This window comes from Coenobita brevimanus, chromosome 104, assembly GCF_032717465.1.
Source record: "Coenobita brevimanus isolate Jiangsu-jjx chromosome 104, ASM3271746v2, whole genome shotgun sequence".
Taxonomy (NCBI): Eukaryota; Metazoa; Arthropoda; class Malacostraca; order Decapoda; family Coenobitidae; genus Coenobita; species Coenobita brevimanus.
Genome location: NC_137057.1, coordinates 45959018 through 45975067, shown reverse-complemented (window position 1 = coordinate 45975067; position 16050 = coordinate 45959018). Strand labels below are relative to the sequence as shown.

The 16050-nt window shown below is 41.5% G+C and overlaps 1 protein-coding gene across 1 annotated transcript in view; it reads right to left on the bottom strand.

Annotated features, from left to right (window-relative positions):
• The window catches only part of LOC145416099 (cholesterol transporter ABCA5-like), a 107445-nt gene that overhangs the window by 75903 nt on the left and 15492 nt on the right, over positions 1-16050 (bottom strand). Inside the window, exons 6-10 of the mRNA XM_080285190.1 lie at positions 15076-15257; positions 11711-11878; positions 8871-8974; positions 5991-6095; positions 4482-4611 (exon numbers count right to left, since the gene is read on the bottom strand). Coding sequence (XP_080141316.1) covers positions 4482-4611; positions 5991-6095; positions 8871-8974; positions 11711-11878; positions 15076-15257 — 689 coding nt within the window. The remainder of the gene's footprint in view (positions 1-4481; positions 4612-5990; positions 6096-8870; positions 8975-11710; positions 11879-15075; positions 15258-16050) is intronic.

Sequence of the window (16050 nt, the reverse complement as noted above, 5' to 3'; positions counted from 1 at the left end):
ACCTACTTTCTGGCTTTGGTGATTACTTTTATTAGTGTCAGGGATCTTTTGTTGATGTATTAAGCCCATTTGTCTACAAATAAAATTCAAAATCGGTTCACAAGCTCACAAACACTCTGCTCTCTCAGTAACCTCGAAGATTTCAGAGGTAGAGTGGCATCAATCTGACACGATTCAACAAACTCTCTGGCTTTAGCGACTATGTTTATTAGTGCCAGGGATCTTACATTGATGTATTAAGCCCATTTATAAAGAAAAAAAATCCAAAATTGGCTGGCACAGTTTTTTTTTTTACCCCCAGCATGGTATGGGTTAAATGTCAGGACCAACTTGCCTAGCCCCAAGCTCCTACACTCCTCATGGAGCAACAAAGGATTAGATGAAGAATGAAGATTAATGAATCAATAAATATCTTGCTTGCTTGATTTTTAATAGTAAGTGCTGTTATCATAAGCATATTGTGATGATGATAAATTAATCACTCTGAAACATCATGAGCTACTGTATAATGATTCTGTACGATATCATCAGATCCCTCTTGCAAAATACATTTTTGACTGACTGTGTAACGGCACAATATTATGCAGCACCAATCCTTTATCAGTCTGGAAATCATCTTTAGGTATGTTTTGCACGAGGACTAATGGCAGAAGCATTGTATCTTTCCCTATGCAGTTACACTGACAGGAGAAACATTTCACTTCTGATTCAGCTTCGGAGTGACTTTTGCACTGGAGGGATAGTATATATTTTTCTTTAATTTCTTCACTACCAGAGGTCCTACCCAAATTTAATAAAATTAACTGGTATTACAGTAAGCTGACCACGATGAAAAAAATGTCACTGAACTGTTGTTCTGGCCCAAGCCTCATCAGGACATAACCTACGTGGAATGTTGGTTGAAACTGCCCTTCTCTAGTAGTTCACCATTCACCGTTCAGGGGATGCAGGGAGTTGAAGGGCCTATGTATAACTAGGCACAGAAGCCACCCATATATGCTGGTAGCACCACATGAAGCCATCCCTCTCCAGCACCTGTTTCCATTATAAGTCCAAGCTTTCATCTGTATTACTAAAACGAAGAGAGAGAATTTGTAACTAAGAGTCTACTTTTTGACAGTCACTTATGGAACACAAATTACAGTTGGCTGTGATCAGAATGCATTCCACATCACAAGAGTGTAGTCAGCAGTGATAATGGCTGGACACAGTGTATCATCAACACATGCTTCAAATATTACCAAATAAATTTTCAGGCTTGCTCACACTTTCATACCGACAGTTTTAATAATACAGTACAGCCCTTTTCCCTACACATCAATACACAGAAATCAAACATTTTCCATCATCACCATGTGCTTCAAAAATTATCATTAATATTTTGGTGTTTGTCCACATTTTTGCACTTCCAATTTTAAAAATTAGGCCCTTTTCCCTACACAATACAGAATGGTCAGACATGTTCTATTATCATTACATGCTTCAAAAATTTGTATCATTCATATGGCATCATATCATTTATACAGGCTCCAAAATGCTTGCATATGTCAGTCTCAGTCACCCAACGGCAACTCTCCATGCTGCTCAATCTCTGACAGCCTCCCTATTCAGTTCCTTATCCCTGAGCTCAGTCTATGACCTCATCCCACGCCTTTTTCGGTCTGCCTCTCACAACCCTACCCCTGATGTTTACACTTCTCTCCATCCACACCCAACTGTCCTCCTCCATCCTTTCAAAATGCCTAAACCACCTCAATCTACCCCTTTTGGAACATAACACCAATACATTCCAGTCCCAGCCTCCCTCTCAACCCTTCAATCATAATCCTAACCCCCCCAGGCCTCACATTCATGGAGGCAGCACACATCCATCTAATCACTGTCATTTTTGTACATTTCAGCCAATGAATATCCTCTTCCTTTACTGCCCAGGTCTCATGACCATACAGCATTACACTCCTAACAGAATCTGGGTTTGTGGGCTCCTGGCCTTTGGTTCCTTCTTTCTTGGGGAAAAAAAAAAAAAAAAAAAAAAAGCCACATACCTTTGCACAGAGGGAGAGCCTTCCCATTGTTAGGAGGGGCAACAGCTCCTCAAACTTCCTCCAACCACTCCTCACCTTAGCCACTGAGCTAGCTCCACCTCCAGCACAGAACACATCCCCCAAGACAAAATACTCCTCCACACACTCAAGAGACTCTCCAGAAGGATCAATGCTTTCACATCTAACAATCTTTACATGCTCTTCCTGACACAGCACACACAAAATCAGCATTATTTTGCAGTCTGCCTCTTATGCATCCACTTAAAACAGTGCAAACGATGGAGTTAATTCCCACATCCTTGGGGCAAACTGCATTTGGCCACACTCCCTCCACTTTGACACTGTTGTCACCAGCTTCAGAGACAATCACTTTTGTTTTATACTCATTTGTTCTCAAACCCTTGTGCATCAACGCATCTCACCACGTCCTAATTTTTTCCTCTGCCTCACTTTATTCTCTGCAATGAACACCAAGTCATCAGCATACATCTCCCATGGGAGTCCATTTTTGAAGTCACATGAAAGAGTTTCAGGCACCATGACAAACGATAAAGGGCTCAAGATTGACCCCTGATGCACATCAACATTCATGGAAACTCGTCACTCAAATCTCCATTCACTCTCACCTGAGTGTGAGCACCTACATACATAGCCATAACCACTCAAACCAGACACTCCTCGTTTTCAAGCTTTCTCATTGCCCACCTCACCACCTCCCTAAGGACTCTGTCAAAGGTCGTCTCCAAATTGTAAATAGCATAGTGTTCGTCAACACTTTTGCACTCGCTTTTAATTACTATATATGACTCTTTATTCCCAAGTACAAGTATCAAATTTTCTACAGCAAATCTGATGGTAGGAGCAACATGTTCTTCCCTGTGCTCAGCTGGGGTACATGAAGAAATGCATCCTCAGAGTCATCTGGAGGCAGCAAGTATGAATTGGTTGCAACCCCAGGCTCATTTGAAATGTGAATTCGGTGGACTGCAGACTGAAGCTGAACCTCTCCTGCAGCCCACCATCCTCCTTATGGTGTCTGGGAGAGTTGAGGGACATTTGTATATCTGGCCAGCACACTCGTTTGGCTACACCAGTGCCAGTGCATGAAGGCATCCCTTCCCAGAACAGATGGCAAGAATAAATATTATCATACTGAAGGGGTTAATTGGCAATATACAGTACATATTTTTTTTTAGTTTACTGTGAATGCATTGTTAAAAAAAAAAATAAATAAATAAATAAAACTACAAAATAAAAGTATTAGCCCATCTACAACGGTGACATATTGTTTATTTTATTATTGCCATCTGCACTGTCATGGTGTGATGAGGAGACATACATTGAGATGGTTTGGGCATGTGGAGAGGATGGGGGATAAAAATTAGGTATAAAACGTGAGAAGTTTTAAAGTTAGGGGTAGGGTTGTGAGAGGCAGACCAAAAAAGACTTGGGACGAGGGCACTGAGTGTGACCTCGGGGAGGACTGAATTGGAAGGCTGCCAGAGACCAAGCAGCATGTACAGCCACCATTAGATGACCAAGGCCAACACATGCAATCATGTTGGATCCTTCATAAATGAAATTAAGTGATATAACTTTATTAAGCCTTGGACAGACCTTCTGTGCTGGAGGGATCAAATACAACCTTTGTTAATCTCAACATTACAAGAGGCCCATTTATAGTCCAATAAAATCTCCCAGTGATAGCCTTATTAAAATGAAAAAATATTAACTGGATGTTGTTGTACTTCCAGCCTTATCTGAATGTAAACCCTGTAGACTGCTGGGCAACAGTGTCTTTTTCCGGCAGTCCACCACCTTGCAGCAGAAAGGGCGAGAGTTTAAAGTTGGTATAACCAGGCAGTTTCATCACCCGGTCATATTGGTGCCACTGCATGAAGGCAACCCTCACAAGCACCCACCACTGGATTGAAGGGGTTAAACAAAGCTGCTCATAATGAAGACTTGCTGTACAGTTCTATCACCTTACCTTGGCTCATACTACCATCTTCTGCAGATTATTTGATGTGCCTCAGTGCAAGAAAAAGATAATACAATGGGTTTACATCCATCCCATAGCACTTCTCTGTCACTGGTATCATATTCTAGTGCTGCTCTTTTGTTACAACTCAGCATTCAAGAAAAGATAATACTCTGGGTCTACATCCTTTCAACACCACTTCCTCATGCATAGCAACATATTCTAGTGTTAATCTACTGTTACAACTCAGTATTCAGGATGAAGAGATGGGAACTTTGGAACAAGTTAAAAGGAAAAAGAGAACATTCCACAGCACTTCATGATTTGCGACATGTTTTAGTGTTACTCTAATGTTACAATTCAGCATTCAAGATGGAGAGATGGCAATTATAGAACAAGTTAAAGAGAGAGAGAAAAAAAGAGTAGCTCCTCTTGTAATTAGGGGAGTAGCTCACCTTTATAATAGCTGTATCAATGAGTGTTTGGAGTGCAGAGAAGCCAGAAAAATAGTAGCCATTTGGGGTGCAGCCGGCGCCTTGTAGTGTACTGCCAGCATGTGCTCGACATTCTGCACCACCGCTCTTTCTAGTAAGGGAAAATAAAGTACATGAATGTCAGGTTGAACTATGGGCTGCACTGGGTTAGGTGAGGTCTGATCAGATAAGGATAGGATAGGATATGAAAGGATATGTCAGATTTGATTAGAGTTAGTATTACCAAGTAATATAAAGTACTCTATTATACACAAATGTCCCGTTCAACTCAGGTTAAGATGAGTTAGTACACCACAGGTACAATAAGGTAATTTATGATAAGGTAAGGTTAGGTTTAGCATTAATAAACACTTAAAACACTTGCTTTACCCATTTCTTTTCTCACACACCTACATTGTAAAAGGCAGGGTGCCATACATACAAATGTGGCAATCATCATTCACTCATTTGATGTACAGTAGTGTTGCCTGCTTCTTTCTTCACCTTCATCATACTTTTTTCTGTGTCTGCCATCCCCTCTCCCTACTTCACCTGTCTTTCCAGTCAATTTTTATTATTCTTTTCCTACTTCAGGCGGCTTTGTACTGACAAGCTTAATGGCTTCCTGTAACCTAGGAAACCATTTACAATGGGGTGGTGTGGAGCCTACTATGATGTCCCTGTGAACTGGGTGAAGAGATACAAATGCAGTGTTCATCACGGAATCAGACTTCTGTACTCTTTCCTGGGCCTCGCCATGGTGAGGCGCTGTCTACTGCATGGGAACATTGGTTCACTGCATGGGATGCCTCTGCAGGGGTGCTTGTTTGCCTGTGGTTGATAGGTATATTCAATCAGACAGATTAGGGTTACTCAACAAACAGGGTAAGCACAAACTTCCCAATAATCCTCTTCTACAGTTCATTCACTTAGCCCCCAAAGCTTGGTGGTTTTATGAGCTCGGCACTTACTCAGTATTTTTTTTTTAATACCTGCCTGGTAGTAGGTGGTGGTGACTATCTTCCACTCACCTGATTTAGTGATGCCTAATTCTTCCCTCCTGTTCCCATTCTACTTCTTTGTCTGCCCTCCTCTTTTCCTTTTCTCCCTTTCCTTCCTGTCACTTTTTATTACCCTTTCTTCCAATTCACGTGACTCTACACTGAGTGACAAGCCTAATGGTTTTCTATAACTCACAAAACCATTGACACTGCTTGGTGGTAACTATATACAGTAACTAATTTATGGGGTAATGTGAGGCCTGTTATGGTGTCCTGTTACCTGGGTGGAGAGACACAAGTGTGGCATCTATCCAGGAACCAAAACTCCACACAATTCCCTATTTCTCACTAAGGTGAAGAGCTGTCAGCCACAAGGGAACACTGGTTTACTGCATGGGACAATCCTGCAGGGGCAGTTGTTTGCCTGTTCATCTATAACAACATACACCTGTCTGACAGGGGAAATCCATCAGTTAAAAGAAAAACTCACAATGTTGTAGGTGGAGGCAGTGGTGTGGTGAGAGGGTTGAATCTCAATGTATACGTCTTGCCGTCTGGTGCGTCCCCAAACACAACTGCTACCTTCATGCTGTTGCTGTTGGCAGAGCATGAAATGATAAATGATGGGTCATATTTATATGTTTACCTACCCATTTGTTGATTTATTTAGTTTTTGCCATTACCCTGTTATTCTAATATATAAAGTCCTTTTATTCACTTCGTTCCATTTTTGAAGACTCCAACATGCTTGCATGCATCAACTTTGGCCACCTAATGGCGGCTCTCCATGCTGCTCAATCACTAGCAGCCTCCCTATTCAGTCCCTTAACCCTGAGGTCAAGCTCAATGACCTCATCCCAGGTCTTTTTCGGTCTACCTCTCACAACCCTAACCCCAACATAAACACTTCTCACTTTCTGCACCCAATTATCATCCCCCATCCTCTCCATGTGCCCAAACTACCTCACATTACCTCTCCTCATCATAACACCATTACACTCCAGTCCCATCCTACCTCAACTCTTCCATCATAAACCTAGCCTCCCCAGGCCTCGTGATCCACCTAATTACTGTCATTTCTGTACATCTGAGCCTGCAACTATCCTCTTCCTTCACTGCCCATGTCTCACTACCATACAGCATTACACTCCTAACACATACTGCATACAAAGATCCCTTAGCACAGAGGGAGAGCCCTCTCAATGTCAAGAGAGGCAACAGGTCCCTGAACTTCTTCCAACCACTCCTCACTCTGGCCACAGAGCTACCTCCAGCCCCGCCTCAACCACATAACGTCTCCCAAATAACAAAACTCTTCCACACACTCAAGACACTCACCAGCAAGTTCAATCGTTTCATGCCTAACAATCTCCACATGCTCTTCCTGACACATTGGACACATGAAAACAGCATTATCTTGCAGTCTACCTCTAGTACCACTACATCTCTTTTGCACAAACTTATCACAAACATTGCACAAGATGGAATTGCTTCCCACGCCCTTGTGGCAAATTACACATGGTCACTCTCCCTCTTCTTTCTCAGTACCACCCCCCAGCCCTAGATACCATCACCTTTGTTTTATCTGCATTTACTCTTAAGCCCTTGTGTCTCATACCATCTCTCCACTTCCTAAATCTTTCCTCCACCTCCCTTTCATTCTCTGCAATCATCAACAAAGCATCAGCATACAACATCTCCCATGGGAATCCATTTCTGAAGTCACGTGAGGGGGCTTCAAGTACCATGATAAACAAGGGGCTCAAGACTAACCCCTGATGCACACCAACATTCACAAAAAACTCATCACTCAAATCTCCATAAACATTTACCTGGGTGTGAGCCCCCACATACATGGCCATAACCACCCTATGTCTATTTATTTTATTTTTTGCTATTAATCCCTTTACTCCAAGATACATAGGTGTGTGTGTGTGTGTGTGTGTGTGTGTGTGTGTGTGTGTGTGTGTGTGTGTGTCATTAATTCCACATTATCTAGGAAAATGACTGACCAAGGTTCCATATTTGCTGGTATTCCTCAGTTACAGTGCCAGTAAAGGAGAATTTGTGATTTTCTTGACACAATCATGATAATTTTTTTTTCTGCCCATTTAGTCCGCATTAGCTACTGTAAAGCTAAATATTAAAATTCCATTATTACCCATAAAGCTGTTTTGCCAGTTTTCCTTAGTTACAGTACCTGGGATATAAAGCTGGGATATTTTCTAACAGACCCATGAGTTACAACAAGAACCTCCTGTAGTAGACCATATTGTGGGTGGTATACAGTACTACGCTTTGGTGCTGGAGAGGACTGCCTTCATGTGACAGCACTGATAAACTGAATGAACCACTTCTCTATCCCCTAAAAAGGAGGGGGGTGGGGTGCAAGAGAAGGGTAACTTACACATGCAATCCACTGGGTTCACATTTCAGATGAGCCTGGGTTCACAGCAAAAATATGATAAGCTTTGTGGCCTCTTTTCCATAATAATACATATTTTATATTAAGCCTTCATATTCTCCTGCAAGTTATTTACGGCAATTTAATACCAACAGTTTTAGTTAATGACACACAGGGACATATTAATGTGTAATGCAGAGAATAAATAGCTACGTGAGGAGTGTTATAAAATTTTCAAATCCACTTTGAACCGGACCCACTTAGCAACACAGAGATGGTTTTCAAGGTATTAACCTCTTTGGTCCAGAAAAGTTTTATTGACTAGGCTAATGCTTGCCACCTCCAGATAATTTGAGTCAGTACTGTGTAGACCTCTCGTACTGAAGGAGTAAAGGAAGGCTATATCTAACCTCACCAGTTCAGAGTCTATGAAGCTGAATAAATATCTAGGGTACATATAAAAAGAAAAAAGAAATCAAGGACACAGATAATTACTTGATGGGGCCTACTGATAACAGTACGTGATGATAATGTCCAATATTAAATGACACTGCATTAAATGGTGATATATGATGACAGGAGCTAATGATGATTTATAACACAATGATGACAATAAATATGGGGTGAACTGAGAAAGAAAGACTGAATAGGAGAGTGAATATAAGCGATATAGAGGTAAAGAAAGGAAGGAGAACGAAGATGAGGTGGACAGGTATATAGGTGAGAATGGAGTAGCAGGGAACACCAGAAGGTAGCCTAATGAGAGAGGACTGGGTGATGTGATGATAGGCACAAGGTCAACCCCCCTGGAATTAAAATGTCTGCTTATACATACAGTAGATAGACAGACAGTCTGATCGAGATAGACAAATAGACTGATACAGAGAGAGAGAGATGGAGAGAGACAGCACACGGAGTAGCAGACAGACAGACCTACTGATGACCACAAATAACTGCAACACTCACTTGAAGGCACTGGTAATATTCTCTTCAGTAGGGTAGTAGTTCATGTCAAGCTCAATGTCAACAACGTCTGCCATTTGCTGAACAGATTCCATTATCTTCTTACTCTGTAAATAGCACAGAGACTTAGGCCTATAACAAATGCAAAAGTCTTCAATCCTAGGATAATTTATTTTATACTTGCTATTACAGTAAACTCTCACTTATCCAGGATAATTCAGCCAAGCCCTATGCCGGTTAAAGCAAACTGATGGATATTGTATAGTATCACCCATCGGCTCAATGGCTCAATATTCAGCATCAAACCAGATACTGAGTTACTATCCATCTCGAACCTCTATCCTAAAAACTTTCCCATGAGTAAAAGATGAAAATTAAGCATAAGATACAATACAGTAATGATAAAATACAGTAATATAGTGCCGGTTGGCTACTGTTTACAAGTGGTTGATACACCCCAACGTCGGATATTGCAAAGAACCACCGGTTACATCCCATTTTGGCGCCAGATACTACATAATTTCACTGGATATTGCTTTAATAGAGCTGAGCCAGCAGCACCGGATATTGCATTGGGCCAAACATTGTGATGATGGATAACTGAGAGTTTACTGTATAATTCTTTTACCTCAAATTGGACCAGAATTTCAACCTGATGTAGCTTACTGGCAGGAATGATAATGCTATGGCTCTACAACCTTTCCACGGCACTTCTTTGTAAGTAGCACCACACTGTATTGTTACTCTACTATTAAAATTTGGTACTGAAGATGGAAAGACACTAATTTTAGGCCATGCCAGAGTAAAGAATAAAACTGACTAACATACACATGGTAGTCTACTGGGGTAAGGCATTCTTGTAGCCCAAAGGGTTTAAATCCAAGGGAATGCTGAGTCTATTGTTCACATAATGACACTCAGGGGTAGCTGACTGATAACTCTTTCCTTGAATGTCTGGACTGTGTAGCTTAGTCCTGGGTCCATACACTTTTGGAGGGTCAATAAAAGTTTGAATGATGGATGGATGAGTGCAAACAGACAATTATATTCACCTCTGAGGGACTTTGCAAACTGGTGGGTAAAATACACAGCTTATTTATCCCATCACCACTCCAGGATAGTCAACTGACTTTCATCTGACTGAACTGGATTACTCTCAGAATTTGAATACCAAGTTGTGGCTAAATGAAATTTGATAGGCCTTGGTTATGACACAGGAATAAGTCTCCCTGGTTACTAGTCAAATGTACCCACCAGTCTGACTACATTTGGTTATCAACAAAGATGAAAAGAGGTTACTGCTGGTATGTAAGTCCTCACTTGATGTTTAGGAAGAGTGCAGGCAAAATGTTACTTGAAGAGAACCAACTTTAAAATAAGATCTGCCTCTGGTTGATTACTGAAGAGTGAAAAGCACAACAAACATTTATTTCTGGCTTCTAAACAACTTTATAATGAATCATGAGCAACTTTAACAAAAAAAGCTATACAGTATGCAATATTTATAGGCAACTAAATTCTGGCTCCTGTGACTTACATACAGTACACTATACTCTTCATAAGCAACTTAATGCTCAGGCTTCTATGATTCACTCTCATCTGAAAAAAATTACCTGGCTTCAGCTTAAATGGAATACAAGAGTTGTCCTGTTCATGAGAGGGTTAATGGTAGTTATAATAATATTCACATGCACCTACGATTCAGTAACATAATCTGTATTAGTTGGAACAGAATGAAAGAGTTGTCCTGACCACAGTAGGATTAATGACGACAGTATTAACACTCTCAGCCTCCTATAACTCTGAGGAGAAGCTAGAAAGATAAGATGAGAGGGTATATGAGGGAGGGTGGCATGCTGTGGAAAGACAGGTACTACTAAGTATGGACAGAAATGACTGGAGATCTTTCTGCCAATTCCATTCCTTACTGTGCAATAATTTGTCATTATTTGTTGCCTATTATTATGCCTATTTATACAATTTAGTAAATATTCGATGCATCCTGCCTCTTTTTATGCCTGTTTTTACAATTACTGTACATCCATTCTCAACGTGTCAACAAGTGGGTTGGTGAAGGGTTAGTGCCCCTCCCCGTACAGCGACTAACTCAGAGACAAATGGCCACCCCTTACAGGATTATGGTATCTGGCTATAGACACATGGGCATCTACATCAAATTACAAAAAGACTGAATATTGAGTTTTAATACTACCTAGCCTCAATGACAGGAGATCGAGCTGGCTGGATGAATGTTGTGAGGAGAAGTACATGATCAGGGGTTTGGCACTCCTATTTAACATGGCAGCGTCCAGATTGACTCTATCGGATATGATTATGTGAAGCTACAGAACATGGTGAATGTTTTTGGCGTAACTGATAAAGCAAGGATTCTGGGGGCTTGAATGGTTCGCCTCGGTATTGTATCGTATCATGTCATTTATCAAGACACCAACATGCTTACACATGTCAACCCTGGTCACTTAATGGTGGCTCTCCATGCTGCTCAATCTCTGGCAGCCTCTCTATTCAGTCCCTTATCCCTGAGGACACACTCAATGACCTGGCCCCGAGTCTTTTTAGGTCTGCCTCTCGCAACCCTACCCTTGACGTTCACACTTCTCACCTTCCACACCTAACTGTCATCCTCCATCCTTCCAGCATGCCCAAGCCATCTCAGTCTACCCCTCCTCATCACAACACCAATACGCTCCAGTCCCATCCTTCCTCTCAACGGACAAGAAAGTAAAAAGAGGTCATACTGTAAGCAAAATTAAAAACTAAAAAAAAAGAAGTCTCCCGTGCCACCTATTATACATACAACTGTACGAGAGTCAGGACTGTACCTGCTGTGAATCTGGTGCAACGTGTAGTGTTGTGGCATTGAGAAGGACGAGGCTTGGGAGGAGTTGTGCTTGCCCGTGTGGATCCACCACAGCATCATATTTTGTGTCCCTGACTCCCAGACGAATCAGAGCCAGGATCACTATGAAGTACACTGGCATTACAAATTCCTGAAAAATAACATCATATCAACATCTTCATCCTAACTCTATTACTAAAACAATGCCACAGCATCATCACCATCATCACCATAATACTGAAATACTGTAACGTTATCATCATTATCTCAATAAACCTAACCCTATTCCTGAAACATCATCATCATCATCATCACCATCATTCATTAGTCCTAACACTAAATCTGCAACACTCCTGAAACATTACCACTATTATTCAATATTGTCCTAACTCAATACAGTAGCTGAAACATAATCATCATCATCATTTTTAACAGCCGTGCCCAACCCCTATTGCTTAAACGTTTCCATGACGTAGGCATCTTCATCACTCTATCCCTTTCCCTGAAACACTGCCATAAATAAAGTACAGTAATATGAAAAGTTGGTTGCAGGATGTTACCAAAATTTATGAAGTAGACATTACTAAAAACTGCAAAAAAAAATTCATCATTAATAATAGTATTTTAGTCCTACACATGTCTACAATGGTACAGTCTGGGACAAAAATTGGCACCCACTGCACACTTTGGGCATGTCCATTACTGTCCTCGCTGATGAATACCAAAGAGAATCATCTAAGGGCACAGAAACATATCAAACGTCACTCAGTCTAGGAATATTAGCCGGCAGGGGAAAGTAAGTAGAAGTGAAATATTAGGTGAATTACTGCCCCAAACTGCACATGGGATGGTCTTGAGCTAGTAAAAGAGTAAATACTGTGCTGTCATTATCAATAAATACAAATATTATTGTAAAAATATAAAACTACTATCATCATCATCTTGCCTACTCCTACTATACTGATATAGTACTTATTTAACTCTGACTTGGTCTAACACTGCCATCTCTCCATCTTGACTGCTGAGCTGCAACAGTAGATTAACACTCGAATACAATGCTAGTCACGAAGCAGTGCTATTAAAATGACGTTGAGCCATATTGTCCTTTCTGCCAATAAGCTACATGAAATAACCTGCTTCCACCACCCATTGCAGAGAATGAGGGGGATGTGGGGGAAAGATTTAGGAAATGGAGAGACAGAATGGGGCACAAAGGTTTGAGAGTAAACATGGATAAAACAAAGGTGATAATATCTAGGGCTGGGGGCAGTATTGTCAAAGATGAGGGAGAGCGGCCATGTGCTGTTTGTTACAAGGGTGTGGGAAGTAGTTCCAATTTGGGCAGTGTTTGTGATAAGTGGGTGCATAAGAGATGCAGTGGTATCAGAGGTTTACCACGAAATAATGTTGATGTCATTTGTGCAGCGAGTTGAAGACAGCATGTAGAAAGTGTCAGACATATTAGACTGATCTTGCTGGAGAGTCTCTTGTGTGTGTGGAGGAGACATGTCATATGCAGGAGGTGGGGCTGGAACTTGCTCTGTGGCTTGAGTATGGACTTGGTGGAGGAAGTTCAGGGAAAAATTGCCTCTCCTAACACTGAGAGGGCTCTCCTTCCATGCTAACGGATCTCTGGATGTAGCATGTGTTAGGACAAGTGTAATGATATATGGCAGTGAGACCCAGGCAGTAAAGGAAGAGGATGTTCATGGGCTCAAACGTACAGAATTGACAAGGATTATGTGGATGTGTAGTGTGTCCTTGAATGTGAAGCCTGGAGGGGATAGGATTGAAAATGAGCAGTTGAGAGGAAGGATGGAAGTGGAATGTACTGGTGTTGTGAAGAGGAAGGGTAGACTGATATGGTTTTGGCTCTTGAGAGGATGGAGGATGACGATTGGGTGCAGAAGGTGAGAAGTGTGAATGTGGGGGGCAGGATTGCAAGAGGCAGACTGAAAAAGACCTGGGACAAGGTTACAGAGTGTGGCCTTACAGATAAGGGACTGAACAGGAAGGCTTCCGGAGATCAAGCAAAGTGGACAGCCGCCATTGGGTGGCCGGGGTTGATGCAAGCAGGTTGAAGCCTATATAAATGATACAACATGAAGGGATGTAAATCTGGGCCATGGTAGGATGAAAAAACGTACAATAGACATGGAGGTGAGTAGGACCCATACACAAAAAACCTAAAAACACAAAGTAGAGCATACGGACAGGTTGAGGTGGTGTGGACATCTTGAGGGAATGTGTATGGTTAACTGGGTGATAAGTGCTGCACAAAGATAGAAGTACTTTTGGTATCTTCATACCTTCAATATTAAATGACTCATACAGGCACTGCTACAGGAGCAGAAATTAATTACAGTATATGGGAGCAAACAAATGGTGATTAGAAGTGACAGCCTGACAAATGAAGAATTCTGGAAGTGTTGTGTTGATGAGGATGTGGTGGAAAGTGTTAAAACCACCAAGACATAGCATGACTAGGTGGAGACAAAGGAGAGTGAGAGACTGACTAGGATAGTGTACTGTATACGAAGTGCGACAGGGAGAGAGATGAAGTGAAGCGGAACAGGGAAAGGTGGTAAACAGGGGAAGATGACATGGAGGGGGACAGGAAGAAGTGGTAAACAGGGGAAGACATGAGGTGAAGCAGGACAGGAAGAGATGAGATGGAGGGGGACAGGGTGATAGATGAGTGGAAAGGTGTATGAGTGAAGGCAGTGTGGGATGAAAGTAGGATTGCCTGATGGCAAAGGACATGGCAACATGGAGGGAATTTGTTTGAGGCCACCCTCTCTGGTATTATGGGCCAAATAGGACACAGAAGACTTCAGAACACTTCTTTCTAAATAATTTATTTTGCATTTTAACCCTCAAAATTCCCTTGAATGTTAATTAACTGTACAGAGTATCTTTTTACTACTGATATCATTTACATCAATAACATGAGATTTATTCTGGTGTAATGAACAAAATAAACTGCTGAGTATATCATTACAAAATCCCTACAGTCAATAAGAATACCGTACTGTACATACCAAAGGCATCTGGCTATAAACAGACAGACAGATAGACAGAAAAACCAATAAAATGACAGACAGACATATTCTTGCTGTCAAGTCCTGTGCTTGTCCCTCTCCTTGATAATTAAGATGTGGATGACAAGAACCTTCTACTGATCAAAGATGCTGACAGATATATAGACAGACAGACACACAAACAGATAAACAGACAGACAGACACACAGAGAGACAAGCAGATAAAAATGTACCCTGCATACAGCTATTTGTAGATACGCTCTTGAAACATGGATAAACAGAGAGACATACAAATACAGACACTCACAGTCACAGTTCTGCGTTTATCCCTCTTCTTCATAATTAGGTTGCGTATAACAAGTGCCTTATACTGGTCGAGCACACTGCCCTTTCCTTGGTGGCCCTTGTACTGTCCGAGGGTTGAGTTGGGGGTGGCTCCATTCCCCGCCCCCCATGCTGGGCTCCTCGTATCCGGTTCCGTCATTGCCACTGAAACCAGACAATATTATCATCATCTTTTTTATCATCGTTATGCATAATATATACTTAACACAATGGACTAGGGAAGGCACCATATTCTGCCCCCCATGCATGGCTCATAGCAGCTCCTTCCCTGCCACTGAAACCAAACATCATCAACATCACTGTTGTCAATTTTATCATCATATATAATCTATGCTCAATCCACACTAGCCAAGTGAAGAGTTAGGAAAGACACCCATCTCTGCCCCTTATACTGGGCTTCTCGTACCAGGCTTTGACTTTGCCACTGAAACCAAACATTATCACCTCTATCATCATCATCATCATCTGGACCTCCTTTCCCACCCAAGGGCAGGATGAGGAGTAGCAATGTCCAGACAGCCCAAATTTGCCCAATCCAATGGGCCACACTTCCATTCACTCACCATTCAAGCCCCCGGAATCCTGGCTCTATCGGATACGCCAAAAACATTCACCACGTTCTGTAGCTTCACCTAAACGTATCCAATTGAGTCAATGTAATTAAAGTTTTCCAACATTCCAAAGGGAATGCATGATTATTTTAAAGGGAAAAAAAAACAAAACACTGAAGGACCTCCCGAAAAGTTAGTAAATTCTACAGATTTATGTTGCCCATTTTCACCTATTGATAGGGGTAGACCTTTGACTACATAAAACCCTATAAAAGTCCTAAATACAGAATGTGAGAAATATCTTTTTTAGTTTTCCCAAGGAACAAGTGTATAAAGTTCAAAGTATACTAATGAAGGAATTGCACTGTATTTGACAGGTGTTTTGA